This window comes from Pelophylax lessonae (genome assembly GCF_965119305.1).
Source record: "Pelophylax lessonae genome assembly, chromosome: 2".
NCBI lineage: Eukaryota > Metazoa > Chordata > Amphibia > Anura > Ranidae > Pelophylax > Pelophylax lessonae.
This window is the reverse complement of record NC_138769.1, coordinates 729,608,913-729,627,214: the sequence shown is the minus strand read 5'-3', so window position 1 is coordinate 729,627,214 and position 18,302 is coordinate 729,608,913. Positions and strand designations below refer to the sequence as shown.

The 18,302-nt window shown below is 43.3% G+C and overlaps 1 protein-coding gene across 1 annotated transcript; it reads left to right on the top strand.

The window, feature by feature from the left end:
* The first annotated feature begins 973 nt into the window (after positions 1–973).
* Positions 974–17,431, top strand: LOC309546886 (ecto-ADP-ribosyltransferase 5-like). Its single transcript, XM_082246580.1, has 4 exons — positions 974–1,042; positions 2,941–3,631; positions 12,794–12,826; positions 17,135–17,431. Exons 1-4 carry the CDS (start codon positions 986–988, stop codon positions 17,227–17,229), a joined length of 876 nt encoding a protein of 291 aa, XP_082102706.1. The 5' UTR covers positions 974–985; the 3' UTR covers positions 17,230–17,431.
* Positions 17,432–18,302: the final 871 nt, after the last annotated feature.

Genomic DNA, 18,302 nt, shown 5'->3' with positions numbered 1-18,302 from the left:
GTCCTACTCCATAGAGGCCATTGTTTCCCTACACAGCAGCACTGATGATGACCATGCAGTTTTTTTTTTTAAATTGGCTTGAGAATATTAGGCTACAATATATTTGCACTATACACCCGTGGTTATAGAATACATCTGGCTGTTGGGGCACAGAGGGATGATTTTCATGGCTAAGCCCACTGCCCTGAAAGGAGGAATAATCCTCTTATTCATTAAATGCTATGTGATGCACATTTTGGTAAAAGCACATTAAAGATGTATCAAAAGTGTTTTCTTTTTTTTTTAATGTGCGAAGCCTTAATGAGTGGCCATAGATGACTCCTTTTTTTCTGATCAGCCGGCAGGCTGAATGATGAAGAAAAAAGAAACAGATTTCCCTATCCACAAGATGGAGGTGGATGGGGAAATCCTCCCCACAGCACTATTGTATTCTGACAGCAAGGACCCCTCTGCCATCAAAATACACCTGACACCTTGTAACACTAATAAGTCACATGACACCGGGGAGGGAAAATGGCTAATTGGGCCCAATCTGGGCATTTTCACTTATGGGTGTACTCACTTTTGTTGCCAGTGGTTTAGACATTAATGGCTGTGTGTTGAGTTATTTTGAGGGGACAGAACATTTACACTGTCATACAAGCTGTACACTCAATACTTTACATTGTAGCAAAGTGTCATTTCTTCAGTGTTGTCCCATGAAAAGATAGAATAAAATATTTACAAAAATGTGAGGGGTGTACTCACTTTTGTGAGATACTGTATATATATATATATATATATATATATATATACAGTATCTCACAAAAGTGAGTACACCCCATATATATATATATATATATATATATATATATATATATATATATGTATATGTGGATCATTGTAAAACCCACCATTGTTTCTAATCTGTGTTTACTGACTCCAATTGTAGATGGAAAAATAAAAGGATAATTCCAATTATTTCCTTATCAGAGCCGACACCATCATGGCATTGAAATATCTGGAAGTACTGCATACCCTACAATTACTATTATCACTGCAGGTAACAATATCTATCTATCTATCTATCTATCTATCTATCTATCTATCTATCTATCTATCTATCTATCTATCTATCTATCTATCTATCTATCTATCTATCTATCTATCTATCTATCTATCTATCTATCTATCTATCTATCTATCTATCTATTTATCTATCTATCCAGGGCTTTTTTTCTCAGAGAACAGGTTCAGGAGGAACTCCTCCCTTTTGAGTCACCCTTTGACTCCGCCCCTTACCCACCTTCAAGCACCGTTCCTTGGTTCCACCCCCTACCCACCTCACAATACCACCCCTTTTAGAGAATACAGTCCCATGTATTATTTTGTGGTGATAAGTAATTTGTATGGAATTTGTTAATGATAACAAGAAATACAGTAAAATAGATCTAGCAACAATGGACACTCCAACAAAAGTAGATCCACCCCAGCAACAATAGACTCCCAACAGCCAGCATCAATAGACCCTCCAGCAGCCAGCAACAAAGACCCCTCCCTCAACAGTACATCCCTCCCAGCAACAACTGACCCTCTACAACATAAGCCCCACCCCCAGCAACAATAGATCCCTACCAGCAACAATAGAGACCCCCCTACAAACATAGATCCCTTCCAGCAACAAAAGGTTCCTCAGTAGCCAGCATCAATATACCCTACAGCAGCCAGCAACAAGGACAACAGTACATCCCTCCCAGCAACAACAGACCCCCAGCAACTATAGACACCTCGTGAGCAACAGTAGAACTCCCCAGCAACAATAGATCCCCTCCAGCAACAATAGATCCCTCAGCAGCCAGCATAAATAGACCCCCCAGCACACCCCAGCACCTGCTATTACATACATTGAGTTCCGGAGGTGCCGGAACTGCGTTCCCCCGCGTTCCCCCTGAAAAAAAGCCCTGTATCTATCTATCTATCTATCTATCTATCTATCTATCTATCTATCTATCTATCTATCTATCTATCTAAATACTGGCTTTTTGGAAAACTGTGTTAGAATTCAAAATATGTTAAAGTAACCCAATACAAGCCTACATGAGTATACAGAAACAGTATCATTTCTCAGAAAAGCTCCACCCTCTATCATTAAAAAGCCATCCTTGAGCTCCAATCAGTGCCTTTGCCTAACCTGAGATGACATCATCAGTGTGCTGCAGGCAGCATTTCCTCAGTCACCTCTCCCCCGGTGATTCGACTGCAATATTGTAACAGTGAAACAGGTGAGAGGCTGCAGCGAGGGCTGATCTGTGTCCGAAATTTTTTGAACACAGACACCAGGAATTATATTATTGTGTCATCTCTGAGCCGCCATATCTGTCCAGGAAGCAGATGGTGACTCTAATTGATGCCTGAACAAAGACGGCACCATTCTTCTGGAGAGAAAAGCAGATGGGGGGAAGTACTGTGATCTCTACAAGATGGTTGCACTGATATATTCCTTAGCGTGCTGCATTAATCATGAGTAATTATATTTGATGCTAGGTCTATGTTATTGCTAATACAGTACACTGGGGTTGATTTACTAAAGGCAAATAGACTGAGCACTTTGCAAGTGCAGTTACTCCAGATCTAAGCATATGAGTAGAAGCTCTGCTGACTTCCATTATCCAATCATGTGCAAGCAAAAATGCATTTTTTTTTTTTCTTGCATGTGATTGGGTATTTCTTTTTTTTTTTTTTTGTGCATTAGCCAGGAATCGAACCCGGGGCTCCCCTAATGGCAAGCGGTTACACTACCATAGAACCAGCGTACTAATGCTAAATGGGTATTTTTTGAAAAGTGAAGCTTCATCTCATTTACTAAACTCCCGGGCACCTGCACTTGCAGAATACACAGTCTACTTGCCTTTAGTAAATCCACTCCTTGCATTTGTCTGTCTCTGATTTTGTCTTTTGCAGATTGTTTGCCAGGCAGTGGATCTCACCATGATGGGCAATGCCTTCGATGATCAGTACCTCGGCTGTGCGCGGCAGATGGAGCGGGAAATGGTGAAGGTTCTGGAGCAGGAGAAAAAATACAAGCCATTGGCTATAATGTGGTACTTGGCAGAGCAGAGGTGGGCAATCGTAAAACAATCCAACATTTTCCCACCCGACTTCAAGGATGAGTATGGGATATCACTCATTCTGTACACCAGAGAGAGCCCCTTCCCCATCTACCAACAGCTGAACCGCAACGTGTCCATCGCCGGCCGATCGCGGCAGCACTACATGGACCGATTCCATTTCAAGGCTATTCATTTCTATCTCACCAGGGCGCTACAAGTGCTCGGAGGTGGTTGTGATGATGGCTCACAGGCTTATCGCGGATCTTGGATGAAGTACAAGAATGTGTCATCGGAACTGCGGTTCGGGCAGTTTGCATCATCATCTCTGAACCGAAAGACCGCCCAGAGGTTTGGCATCAACACCATGTTCACCATATTCACCTGTTTTGGGGTAAGCGTGGAGGCTTTCTCTGACTTTATGGAGGAGGAGGTTCTGATTCCGGTGGCGGAGACGTTCCATGCTATAAAAAAGTCAGAAACATTGTATGTCCTGAGAAGCAGCGGGCAGCAGTGCAGCTACTACAACTGTGCGTATCTAGGAGGTAAGTAGAGCCGGATGTCACTTTCCTGCCCTGATGTGTCAACCACTACTTCCCATTACTATAGTGAACCAAGTCTTATTGCTCCCTATTTTACTTGTACTAGCCCTATATGCATCTACTTTCCATTACTATAGTGGTTCCTGTCCCATTGCTCCTTACTTTAGAGATACTAGCCCTATATGCCACTACTTCCCATTACGACGGTTGTTCCAGTCTCATTGCTCCTTACTTTAGAGATACTAGCCCTATATCCCACTACTTCCCATTACTATGGTGGTTCCAGTCCCATTGCTCTTTACTTAAGAGATACTAGCCCTATATGCATCTACTTTCCATTACTATAGTGGTTCCTGTCCCATTGCTCCTTACTTTAGAGATACTAGCCCTATATGCCACTACTTCCCATTACGACGGTTATTCCAGTCTCATTGCTCCTTACTTTAGAGATACTAGCCCTATATGCCACTACTTCCCATTGCAATGGTGGTTCCAGTCCCATTGCTCCTTACTTTAGAGATACTAGCCCTATATGCCACTACTTCCCATTACGACGGTTATTCCAGTCTCATTGCTCCTTACTTTAGAGATACTAGCCCTATATGCCACTACTTCCCATTACGACGGTGGTTGCAGTCCCATTGCTCCATACTTTAACCACTTAAGCCCCGGAGGATTTTCCTGCTAAAAGACCAGGGGGTATTTTGCGATTCGGCACTGCGTGACTTTAACGGACAATTGCGCGGTACCTTAACGAATTTGATGTCCTTTTTTTCCCACAAACAGAGCTTTCTTTTGGTGGTATTTGATCACCTGTGCGATTTTTTAATCACGCGCTATAAACAAAAAAAGAGCGTCAATTTTGCAAAAATAGCAATATTTTTCACATTTTTTTATATGAAATTCCCCCCAAAAAATGTAAAAATCTAAATTTTTTAACATTTTCGGCCAATTTGTTTTATGCTACATATGTTTGGTAAAAAAAAATCGCAAAAAGCGTATTTTGATTGGTTTGCGCAAAAGTTATCGCGTTTACTAACAAAGGGAAAGATTTTTGTCATTTTTGTTGTTTTTTTTTTTAACGCGTAATGGCGGCGATCTGCGATTTTTTTTGCGGTACTGCGACATTGGGGCGGACAGATCGGACCCTTGACTGACATTTTTGACACTTTTGGGGTTACCAGTGACATTTCTACAGTAATCAGTGCTATACATATGCACTGTTACTGTAAAAATACACTGGTAGTGAAGGGGTTAACTTTATTTGGGAGGGAGGGGCTGTGTGTGTCCCTAGGGGCGTGCTTTCTACTGTGATTGGCTGTGGCTTGAGCTGTAAGGACCCTGATCAACGGATCTACATAGTAGATCCGTGTGATCAGTGTTTTTACACCGAGGAGAATGACAGGTGGCTTGTTTACACAAGCTGCCTGACATTCTCCCTCTCCCCCACCGATCGCCGAGTGACCGACGGACATCGGGTCCGCCAGTCACACGCGCGGGGGGGGTCCGTGACCGCGCGCTCGCTCCCCAGACCCTCCCAGGCTAGTGACGTTAATTAACGTCACTCTGCCTGGCAGGGGCTGACCGCCGCAGTAAATCTACTTGCGGCGGTCGGCAAGCGGTTAAAGATACTAGCCCTATATGCCAATACTTCCCATCACTATGGTGGTTCCAGTCCCATTGCTCCTTACTTTAGAGATAATGATAGGTCTCTGTTCATGTCAGGAGTATGGTGCACTTATAATTGCACCATACTCCTAACTCACTCTAATCTACAGTACTATATTTTCCAGGATGCGGCTCAGGTTCTCGCTGTTCTAAAGGGATACCATAATCACACATGGAATAAAAAATAGATGTATGTATAATTTCTTATGTACCACATTGAATAAAATCAGTGGTATTTACTACAAGATTACTAATGAATGTATCTGTATAATTATTACAGAATTGTTGACTACTACCCTTGATAAATGCTCAACTGGGAGCCGAAACACGTTGGAAATAAACGCAGGAGAAACTCTCTGACATGAACAGAGACCTATCCTTAAATAGTCACAGAAATAAACACTTGTCACAAAATCTCTAAAAACTTTTCACACTTCTCACCTGGGTCTATAACCCATCACAATCAAATACGTTTTATGTACACTGTTTGATACAAGACATTAAATATTATCTTATATTATTTTATAATTGTGTATTACCATTACTATCATTACCTGCCTTTAAAGTCCCCCCCCCCCCCCAGAGAAATTTGGCTTGAGGTACCAACCCATATTTAGAATTGAATAGGGACGACGGCAAGACCCATACTCCGCATAAGCTGATAGAGATCAAAAATCGTCTATACTTTACTTGTACTAGCCCTATATGCCACTACTTCCCATTACTATGGTGGTTCCAGTCCCATTGCACCTTACTTTAGAGATACTAGCCCTATATGCCACTACTTCCCATTACTATGGTGGTTCCAGTCCCATTGCACCTTACTTTAGAGATACTAGCCCTGTATGGCACTACTTCTCATTACGACGGTGGTTCCAGTCCCATTGCTCCTTACTTTAGAGATACTAGCCCTATATGCCACTACTTCCCAATACTATGGTGGTTCCAGTCCCATTGCACCTTACTTTAGAGATACTAGCCCTATATGCCACTACTTCCCAATACTATGGTGGTTCCAGTTCCATTGCTCCTTACTTTAGAGATACTAGCCCTATATGCCACTACTTCCCAATACTATGGTGGTTCCAGTCCCATTGCACCTTACTTTAGAGATACTAGCCCTATATGCCACTACTTCCCATGATTATGATGGCTCCAGTCCCATTGCTTCCTTGCTTCCTTCTTTTGAGATACTAGCTCTATTTATGTACATAGTAAGTCTGGCTAACAAAAAGACACAAATCCAAGTAGTTCAACCAATAGAGGAAAAAATATATATATATATACATATACATACACACACACACACACAATCCTATATATATACACAATCTTATACCCACAGTTGATCCAGAGGAAGGCAAAAAAACCCAATAAAGCATGAAACAATTTGTTCCAGCAGAGGAAAAATGTCTTCCTGATCTCCCAAGAGACAATCGGATATTCCCTGGATCAGCTTTGCCTATAAACATCAGTATCCAATTATATTATGTGTATCTAGGAAAGAATACATAACATGATTTCATTTAATGTTAGCTGTAAACAAAAAATGCATACAGGAAATACAAAAACAATTAACTTTAAGAGAGCAAATTTTCCAAGGATGAGGGCTGCTCTCCAGGATTTAGACTGGGAGGGAATATTGGCATCGATGAACACAGAACAGAAATGAGAATTTTTCAAAAAGACTTTATGCAAACTCACTGCAAAGTATATTCTCATGGGTAATAAGTTTAAAAGGCTAAAAATAAAACCTATGTGGCTCACTGCCAAAGTTAAAAAAGCTATAGATAAAAAGAAAAGAGCTTTTAAAAAATATAAAAATGAATGAACACTATCATTGTTTAATTGTTACAAAGAATATAACAGAATATGTAAAAAGGAAATCAGGGATGCAAAAATTCAAAATGAACGACAGATTGCAAAAGATAGTAGGAGAAACCCCCAAAAAATCTTCAAATATATTAACAGTAAAAAGGTTAGGTCTGAGCATGTTGGCCCTTTACAAAATAATCTGGAGTGGGTGACTGGGGACAAAGAGAAGGCAAATTTATTAAATACTTTCTTCAGCTCTGTATATACAAAGGAGCATGAGGGAGCTCATGACCATAATGAGGACGGTATTGACACAGCCCCAAATGATCCACAATGGCTCAAAAGTGATATGGTCCAGAAATATTTAGACAGAATAAGGGTGTATAAAGCGCCTGGACCAGATAGCATCCACCCACGCATCCTAAAAGAATTGAGCTCTGTCATTTCAAAGCCTTTGTTTCTAATTTTTAGGGACTCGTTAAGTACTGGAATAGTACCACTGGATTGGGGTAGGTCCAATGTGCTGCCTATGTTTAAAAAGGGATCAAAGTCTTTGCCAAGTAACTATAGACCTGTTAGTTTAACTTCTATATTCGGGAAGATATTGGAGAGTTTAATAAAAGACCACATAGATGAGTTCTTGCTGGAAAAAAAAAATATTTTAAGCAACAGACAGAATGGATTCATGAGAGACAGAAGTTGTCAAACAAATCTGATTTCTTTTTATGAGGAGGTAAGTAAAACCTTGGACAGAGGGGTGACTGTGGATGTGGTATACTTGGACAGAGGGGTGGCTGTGGACGTAGTATACTTGGACAGAGGGGTGGCTGTGGATGTAGTATACTTGGACAGAGGAGTGGCTGTGGATGTAGTATACTTGGGCTGAGGGGTGGCTGTGGATGTGGTATACTTGGATTTTGCAAAAGCGTTTGACACAGTTCCCCACACACGGCTAATTTGTAAGGCAAAGTCTACAGGCTTGGAAAGATCGGTTTGTAATTGGATAGAAAATTGGCTAAAAGATAGAATTCAGAGAGTAGTGGTTAATGATTCTTACTCTGAATGGTGTAAGATTATCAGTGGTGTACCCCAAGGTTCAGTGCTGGGACCCTTACTTTTTAATATCTTTATAAATGATATCAGGTCTGGGATTAAAAGTAGCATTTCAGTCTTTGCAGATGACACCAAGCTTTGCAGTGGAATAACTTCTTTACAGGATGTCTCCAACTTACAAGATGACCTCAATGCACTGCTTTATAGGGCAACTATGTGGCAAATTAGGTTTAATGTTGATAAATGTAAAGTTATGCACTTGGGGGCTAAGAATATAAATGTATCATACATACTAGATGGAGTAGAACTGGGGGAATCCATAGCGGAGAAGGATCTGGGTTTTCTGGTAGATCATAAGCTTAATAATAGCATGCAATGCCAAGCTGCAGTTTCCAAAACAAGCAAAGTCCTCTATGGTATTAACAGAGGCATGGACTCCAGAGAGAGAGATATAATTTTGCCCCTGTACAAATCATTAGTAAGACCTCATCTGAAATATGCAGTTCAGTTTTGGGCACCAGTTCTTAACCTTCCTAGCGGTATTCCCGAGCGTGGCTTGGGGTTAAATTTCAGAGCCAAAAGCGGTAACCCCGAGCCACACTCGGGGGACCGCCAGAAGCATCGCTGGATCCTGTAAGCAGGGTTACTTACCTTGTCACCAGGATCCAGCGATGCATCCCGGCGGTGTCTAGCGGCGGATCTTCCTCCCGATCGTCTCCGTGCCCCGGCTTCCATCTCCTGCAACGTGACGTTAGCAGGGGGGTGGAACCGGCGGCAAATTCAAATGTAAAAACACACCAAACACACTGATACTATTCAAAATAAAAAAAATCACATTAGTTTGCCCCCCAGTACCCTTTCCTGCAGTTTTACTGTACTTTTTATGTATATATATATATATATATATATATATATATATATATATATATATACACATGTATATAGATACGTATGTATATATATATATATATATTATATATATATATATATATATATATATATATATATATAATAAATGTATACAGTTGGTTTGGGCTCTTCATTCACAAGAATTACATGCAAAATAATGGTACTGCTTTCAGCACCTAAAATCAAAAAGAATCATACCGCCGGGGAGGTTGAAAAGGATATCGGGGAACTGGAGAAAGTGCAGAGAAGGGCAACCAAACTGATAAGAGGCATGGAAGAGAAAAGATTAGAGGAACTGAATTTATTCTCTCTTGAGAAGAGGAGATTAAGGGGGGGATATGATCAACATGTATAAATACATAAGGGGTCCATATAGTGAACTTGGTGTTGAGTTGTTCACTTTAAGGTCATCACAGAGGACAAGGGGGCACTCTTTACGTCTAGAGGAAAACAGATTTCACCTCCAAATATGGAAAGGTTTCTTCACCGTAAGAGCTGTGAAAATGTAGATAAGACTCCCTTCAGAGGTGGTTCTAGCCAGCTCACTAGATTGCTTTAAAAAAGGCCTGGATTCTTTCCTAGGTGTACATAATATAAATGGGTACTAAAATTCTTTTAGGTAAAGTTGATCAATAGAATATCAGATTGCCTCTCGGGGGATCAGGAAGGAATTTTTTTCTCCTGCTGTAGCAAATTGGATCATGCTTTGCTGTGGTTTTTTCGCCTTCCTTTGGATCAACTGCAGGTATAGGATTGTGAATATGGGATGGTATGGTTGGGTTTTTGTTTTTTTTGGTTGAACCAGATGGACTTGTGTCTTTTTTCAACCTGACTAACTATGTAACTATGTAATCCAGGCCTTTCTTAAAACAATCTACTGAGCTGACCAGAACCACCTTTGGAGGAAGTGTATTCCACATTTTCACAGCTCTTACTGTGAAGAAACCTTTCCATATTTGGAGATGAAATCTCTTTTTCTCCCGACGTAAAGAGTGCCCCCTTGTCCTCTGTGATGACTTTAAAGTAAATTACTCTACACCAAGTTCCCTATATGGACCCCTTATGTATTTTTATACATGTTAATCATATCTCCCTTTAATCTCCTCTTCTCAAGACAGAATACATTCAGTTCCTATAATCTTTCCTCATAGCCGAGCTCCTCCATGCCTCTTATCAGTTTGGTTGCCCTTACTCCAGTTCCCCGATATCCTTTTTGAGAACTGGTGCCCAAAACTAAACTGCATATTCCAGATGAGGTCTTACTAATGATTTGTACAGGGGGAAAATTATATCTCTCTCACCGCAGTCCAGTGGCAGCTGGTGCATGATAATTTGAGGGGGGCGGAAAGTCTACCACCCTCCCAGCGTTCGGCCGGACAGCCAGCGTTCTTACCTCCTCCGGCCGAGCGTCTCCTCCCTTTTCCTGGCCAATGGCCAATAAAATCACTTCTCTTTTAGCCTCTCACGGCCCGCTTCCTGATTGCTGGGAGCAGAATCAGTGTGATAATAGTGAATATTCATTCGCTATTGTGATAAAACTGGGTGGGCTCAGGGCGCAGTGCTCAAATGGTGTAGTATCGACATGTACAGGAGGCATAAAACAGATCCCAGTGACACTTCCCGCCCGCCGTCGGACTCAGCGAGAAGGAGCAGGTAAGTGAAGAAGCCGCGGTGGCCTGGCGATGGCGCTGTAAGGACCTGTCACCTGCTGCCTAGGAGCTCCGTGACCAGCGGCCTTGAGGGATCCAAGAAATCAGTGGTGGCCGGCGGCAGAGGAGACTGTAAGTAGCGGTTGGCTTCTTCACTTACCTGCTCCTGGCTGAGACGTCTCACTGCTGCTCCTCCTCACTGAGTCTGACGCCGGCCGGGAACCGGGAAGGTGAGTGCGTCAGAGTGACTGACGCACGCACCGCCCCCACGATGATGTCAGACGGGAGTCCTGAATGATTGGTCCAGGCTGGAGTCTGTACCAATCACAGGACTAGGAGCGTAGAAGTGGGAGTATCGGGGCGCATTGCTCTGCGCCCCTATGACACCCACAACGGCCGCCAATCGGCACCTCTGCCTGGCAGTACGTGGGATGCCAAACCCCACCCCCCCATAGACTTCAATAGGTCCGGCGCCCCTAGTGGGCTTTAAATGGTAATTTTTTCATTATTTTTTCCTTGAAGATGCTGATAGATGCTGATTGGGGGGGCGGCACCCCTGCGGCCGCCACTGCTTACAATGCCATACACACTGTCTGCCATCTGCCCTGTACAGTGAAAACCGGGGTTCATTCGTGAAGAGAACATCTCTCCAAAGTGCCAGATGCCATAGAATGTGAGCATTTTCCCACTCAAGTCGGTTACGGCGAGGAACTGCAGTCAGGTGGAGACCCCAAGGAGGACGATGAGCATGCAGATGAGCTTCTCTGAGACGGTTTCTGACAGTTTGTGCAGAAATTCTTTGGTTATGCAAACCGATTGTTGCAGCAGCTGTCCAGGTGGCTGGTCTCAGACCATCTTGGAGGTGAAGATGCTGGATGTGGAGGTCCTAGGCTGGTCTCAGATGATCTTGGAGGTGAAGATGCTGGATGTGGAGGTCCTGGGCTGGTCTCAGATGATCTTGGAGGTGAAGATGCTGGATGTGGAGGTCCTGGGCTGGTGTGGTTACACGTGGTCTGCGGTTGTGAGGCCGGTTGGGTGTACTGCCAAATTCTCTGAAACACATTTGGAGATGGCAACAGCTCTGGTGGACATTCCTGCAGTCAGCATGCCAATTGCACGCTCCCTCAAAACTTGAGACATCTGTGGCATTGTGCTGTGTGATAAAACTGCACATTTTAGAGTGACCTTTTATTGTGGCCGGCCTAAGGCACACCTGTGCAATAATCATACTGTCCAATCAGCATCTTGATATGCCACACCTGTGAGGTGGATGGATTATATCAGCAAAGGAGAAGCGCTCACTAACACAGATTTACACAGATTTGTGAACAATATTGGAGAGAAATCGGCCTTTTGTGTACATAGAAAAAGTCTTAGATCTTTGAGTTCAGCTCACGAAAAATGGGGGCAAAAACAAAAGTGTTGCGTTTGTAATTTTGCTCAGTGTATTTTTATCGAACAAAAATTAAGTAAAAAAACTATTTCTTTAGCCCTGAATATAAGGAATATGAGGAAAAATCCTAACAAATTTCCTTTAATGCAACATTTTTAAGCTGAACTCCAGGCAGATATGTAAGTCCCAAATGCATGCAGCTCTGCAATCATTAATGCATCCATAAATGTATTTTTTTTAAATACTACAGAGTATGTACCTGACATGCTATCAAGCCTTTGTAGTCTACATTACAGCAGAGCTCAGACTGAGGAATGGAGAAGCCACACAAGAAGCCAGTAAGGTGTGCTACACTGCAAAGAATATGCTGATAGGAGGACAGGGCAGAGTGATAGAAAGATGAACTCATCTGTCTGCTGCTTTTTCTTTCCATGCCTAGACACAGGTAGGGGTTGGACCTGTAAGTGAAACCACCATTAAAAAAAAAAAAAAATGAGGCCCCCTCCCCTGCTAGACAGCTCTGTGTAAATATCAGAGCTGGATGGACATGAATTTACCTCCTTATTAATCTCTGTATTTAGCTGTTTGCCTGGAATTCAGATTTCAATTTTATTCAGTCAACAAAGACATGACTGCCCTGTTGTACCTTTTTGAATCACGGTTTGTTTCTTTCTGCAGGTGAAAAAAGAAAAAAGCCGATTTGTAGCTCAGGTAAGAGAGAGAGAGAGAGGAGCGAGGGGTGTAATCAGGGCCGCTGATAGGGGGGGACCGCCGGGCCCGGGCACACGGGGGGGGGGGGGTGCAACAGCACGGGGAATCAGTGTGGTCGGGCGGAGGGGCAATTACAGAAAGAAGCCCTGTGTGACTCTCTGCAGCAGCTGAGAGCCAGTTTCTCCCCCCCCCTCCTGGTAGCTTTCAGCTGCTGCAGAGAGAGACACAGACAAAGGGCATCGTTCCCCGACATCGATCCCCCTCCCTGCTCTGCCTGCTTCTGTCCACCCCCCTCCCCGTGTGGCTCCCTTTCACTGTGCCCCCCACAGGCTTCCCTGTCCTGTAAAGAGATAACACATTGTAAAAAAATAAATAATTAAACAAGTAATACATAATAAAAAAAAAAAGAAAAAAAATATTGCAACATTTTTAACATTAAAAATAAATAAATAAATAAATAAATAAGTTCTTGTCTTTTTTTTTTATGTAAAAAACAATCAAAAAAGGGCTAACTCACACAGGTTTTCTGTTATGTTTGTGCCTGCTAAAAATGATTGTAGTGTATTTGTTAGTAAAACTATTGTCTTGATAAATTCAGGGGAGGGGGACTGCCAGGTCGGCTGTATGGGGCCCAGCAGAGGCGTAACTAGAACCTTCAGGGCCCCGGTGCAAGAAACCATGAAGGGCCCCCCCGGACCCCTGGCCGGGGCCCTTACCTTCAAGCCCGGGGCTCTTCCCACTGATCCTGGGGCCCTTTACTCCGCTTGCGGGGCCCTTTATTGTGGTCCCAAGTGTGACCTTTGCGATCCTGGAAGTTCACCCACTGGTGTCAGTAGTTTTTATTTTTTGGTATTTTAATTGTATTATTTTTTATCATTTTATTTTATTTTTTTACAATGTCACTGACTATGACTCTGTCCATTTAGAGAAGCAAGGAGCTGGTAAATTACATATTTACCGACCCCTTCTTGGTTCTCTATTGTTAAACATCCCCTGCAGCAGCCGGCAGGAAAGGGGAGGGATCACAGTGGGGGGGGGGGGGAGACCAGAGGAGCACACAGGGGCCCAGAGACAGCAGAACACAAGTGAACTGGATAGGAGGAGTGGCGGGGGCAGCAAACAGAGGATCCAATCTCCTCCATTTTCTTTCTGCTACAGGAGGAAAAAGGAGGACAGTGATTTCTCTACATGCTGCCCCCGCCTCCCCTCCTATCCAATGCTGGGCCCCCTGGAGCATTGGGCCCGGTTGCAATCGCAACCCCTGCAACCCCTGTAGTTACGCCCCTGGGGCCCAGTGATTTCTAACAGCAGCCCTGGGTGTAAATACAAATCATGGGGTGCAACTACAAAAATGTGATGGTCCCCTGACAAACCTTCTCTCTGACACCTGACAGTGTCCCTTATGGGATTTGTCTAGTACTTAGTAGTAGTAGTGAATGGTCCTGCACACAATCACCGGAGCAATTTTTATATTTCTGCTATGGGCAGTTTATTTCAACATTACTTAACACATATATCATTTTTTTTTTTTTGGGCCAAACAAGGCTTTCTTTTATTGTCTTGCAAAAAAATAATTTTGCTTTTTTTTATCTTTTTTTTTTTAATGCAATTAATTAATTTTCTATGCAATTCATAGAAAAAAAAATCTAACAAAGTTAAAGTGGTAGTAAACAACTGCAAGACAAAGGCATAATGAGCTAGTATGCATTACATACTAGCTCATTATGAATTACTTACCTTAGAACGAAGCCCCGACACGGACCCCCGGACACCGCAGTGGGAGCGGACATGATCCCACGGCATCTCTTCCGGGTTCCGCGGCTCCGGCGCTGTGGGTGGCCGGAGCCGCCATGACGTCACTCCCGGGAGTAATTTTCCAGCAATTCTGGCAAGGAACTCTGAAGGTCCGCCGGACCTTCAGAACGCATGCGCCACACTTGCCAGCGGCTGCATGCAGTGGTAATATCTCCTAAACCATGTAGGTTTAGGAGATATTAATTGTACCTTCAGGTAAGCCTTATTATCGGCTTACCTGTAGTTAAAAGTAAAAAAGAAGCGGTATACTACCGCTTTAAAAGCAACATTTCTATTTTGATCAATTAAAGAGGTTGTACATCCTGAAAGAGAAACCCATAATGAGCTAGTATGCATCGCATACTAGCTCATTATGAAATACTTACCTTAGAACGAGCCCCCGCCGTGCCGTCCGCTTACCTGTATGACGGGCGACATGTATAGTCGTCCGTCTTCCGGGATCGCGGCATCCGGCCATCTGATTGGCCGGAGTCGCGGCGACGGTCACGGCACGGGGCTCTGAAGGAACGGCACGATCTGCCGTTCTTTCAGAGCGCATGCGCCAGTGACGTCACTGGCTGCATTAAAGGTAAATATCTCCTAAACGGTACATGTTTAGGAGATATTTACAGTACCTATAGGTAAGCCTTAATATATGCTTACCTATAGGTACAACTTCCTGAGGAGGGTTTACTTCCTCTTTAAAGATTTAAAAAAAAAAAAGTGTTACTATAAATAAAAGTAGAAGAGCTGTAGGAGATCTTTAGTATTCAGTTAAAACATTTGTTACTCCAACACTTCGTTTTCCTGATTTGTGCCAGCTGTACCATGTACTTACAGTATATGAGAAAGTATCCTTTTGTCTTTGCGGTAGAGAATTCCACAATCTTGTAGCCCTAATAGTAAAGAACCCCCCCACGTTGCCTGAGGTTAAAACGCTTCTCCTCTAATCACATTGTATGCCCTCGAGTCCTCATGCAATCCCTTTGACTGAACAGCTGTTTTCCTATGCCGAGATCACCATTGAGATATTTATAAATTGCTATCATGTCCCCTCTCAGGCGTCTCTTCTCCAGGAAGAATAAATCAAGCGATTGCAGACGCTCTTCATAATTAAGGTCCTCCAATCCCCTAATTAGTTTATTTGCCCTTCTCTGGACTCTCTCCAGCTCCAACACATCCCTCCTGAGGGCTGGCGACCAGAACTGGACAGAATACTGACCACACTAAAGCAAAAGTAAAGCAAAAGGAAAGCACAGTGTGGTCAGTTCTCTAGCCAAGCTGTGAACTTTGTGTACTCTCCTCCAATGATCAGACTTGTCCTGACACGTCCCCACTGCACAGTCATTTACTGGGAAGCTCAGTGTGCTACTGCTTCTCCTACCTCAGCTCTCATTCAGAGAACAGAAGGAATTTGATCATTTATAAAAAAAAAAAAAAGGGGAAAAGGTTATTTATGTTTTTTTGGGTTTTTTTTAATATCTATACAAAAATGTTTTGCCTTACATTTCTATTTTAAACTGAATGGTTTGTTTTACAAGGTGATCGTTTACTATCACTTGAAAAGATGAAAAAAAAAAAGAAAAAAAAAAGATTTTATGAAAAAAGGCAAGGTGTGTGATGATTGGCTCAACTCTTGTTAATTGTTACTTTGGTTTAATGTAAAAAAATATATATTTTAGAATAATTGAATTTAATTAAGTTTATAGCTTAAAACAAAAACTAGATTGTGTTAGTCCCCGTTCACACTAAGGCGACCTGTGAGGCGACCTGGTCGCCTCACAGGTCGCCATAGGTCGCCTTCTATAGGGAAGCTGCGGACCCGTTCTAATAGGAGCGACACAAGTCGCTCCGACTTAGAAAAAGGGTCCGGAGCTTCTTTGGGGCGACCCGGAGGCCACCGCCATAGACTTCAATGTTATGAAGTCCGTGCCGGCCGCTCCGAGGTCGCGGCGCGCTGCTCGCACCGCAACCTCGGAGGTCGCCTGGGGAAGTCGGATCGCCCCTATGTGAACGGGGCCTAAACCTGATTCAGCTTAACAAGATCAACTTAATGTAAATAACTTAAGTTTACTGAAATAGACCATGTTACTTAACTTCAACGTCACCCAGTTAGTCCCCGTTCACACTGGGGCGACCTGTCAGGCGACCTGTCAGGCGACCTGGTCGCCTGACAGGTCGCCGTAGGTCGCCTTCCATAGGGAAGCTGCGGACCCGTTCTAATAGGAGCGACACAAGTCGCTCCGACTTAGAAAAAGGGTCCGGAGCTTCTTTGGGGCGACCCGGAGCGACCGTCATAGACTTCAATGTTATGAAGTCCGTGCCGGCCGCTCCGAGGTCGCGGCGCGCTGCTCGCACCGCGACCTCTGAGGTCGCCCCAGGAAGTCGGATCGCCCCGGTGTGAACGGGGCCTTACTGTATGTGCAACTTGTTGACATAAAAAAGTTTATTAAATCCAACATATCATTTTTTTGAGTGTATTATATCTAATATTAATTACATTTATTTTTCTAGCTGCGGGACTCTTGTACACTGACCACAGAATTCTGCTAATCCAAGTTCCTGCACTGACCCTCATCCTGAGCATCCTATTGGTCAGTTCCTTCTGAGGCCATGGGACAATATGGAATCCCAACGTGGGACCAACTATGTCCAGCATATAAAGGGCCTGGCACCAGGCTCTGCCGTCAGCTCTTCTCATGTTACCTACTGGATTGTTTTTATATATGACAGAAAAATTGGGCATTTTTTGTACATATTTTGGGGCTTATTTACATCAGGACCATGTTTTATTTGGGCAAATTCATATTGTTTTAAATTCCCTTAAGCCCCGGTTCACACTACTGCGTGTGCGGGGTTCGCATGTCATGTTGGAGCGCACTGCTCCGACATGACATGCGATCAGCTGTGCGGTGCGAGTCTAGCCATACAGTTTGTATGGCTAAATTCGCATCGCACCCGCAGCAAACATGCACAGGAGGCATTTTTGCTGCCGCATCAGGATCGGATCGCACAGCGGTTCACACTTGTGCGATCCGATCCTGTGCGAACTGCACGATCGCACTGCGATATGCGATCAAACTGGGGGTGTCGTTAAGATTACATTGACACCCCCAGCGGATCGCATATGGCAGTGTGAACTGCCGGGGGTGCGTGTGCGATGCGGGAACAGGCTGCGAATTCGCAGCCTTCCCGCATCGCATCAGTGTGAACCGAGCCTTAAAGTGTCTACATACCATAATAGGAAGCTGCACACTGCTCTCCTGTTAGTCATAAAAACAACTTTATTGTTCCACCTATGTTGAGGACACTACACCCCCCCCCCCCCCCCCTGCTTCACAGAGCTCTACCCCAGTAGGGGTTGAAACATGTCAGTGAGTAGAGCTGGGTGGAGCGTCCTCAACAATGCTGAAACACTAAAGTTGTTTCTATGACTAACAGAACAGCGGGATGCAGCCCAAACATTTTTATTCTGGTACAAAGCAATGCAAATTATATTAAATGCTTTTTTTTCCCTCAATTTTTTGCCTTTTATGAAAAAAAAAAAAAAAAACAAATACAAAAAAAAAAAAAAATGAATATCATCACTAATTAGAAAAACAAACAAAAAGAAAAAAAAAAAAAACAGGAAAATAATAGTTAAGGGGAGAAGGGAAAGAAGGAAAAGAAGGAGTTTATTATG

Bases quoted from the DNA above. Each gene is read 5' to 3' on its own strand.
- LOC309546886 (XM_082246580.1), top strand. From the start codon at position 986: ATGGCATTGAAATATCTGGAAGTACTGCATACCCTACAATTACTATTA. The intron at 1,043-2,940 runs GTAACAATATCT...TGTCTTTTGCAG, and splicing joins AATTACTATTATCACTGCAG to ATTGTTTGCCAGGCAGTGGA. The intron at 12,827-17,134 runs GTAAGAGAGAGA...TTATTTTTCTAG, and splicing joins AAAGCCGATTTGTAGCTCAG to CTGCGGGACTCTTGTACACT.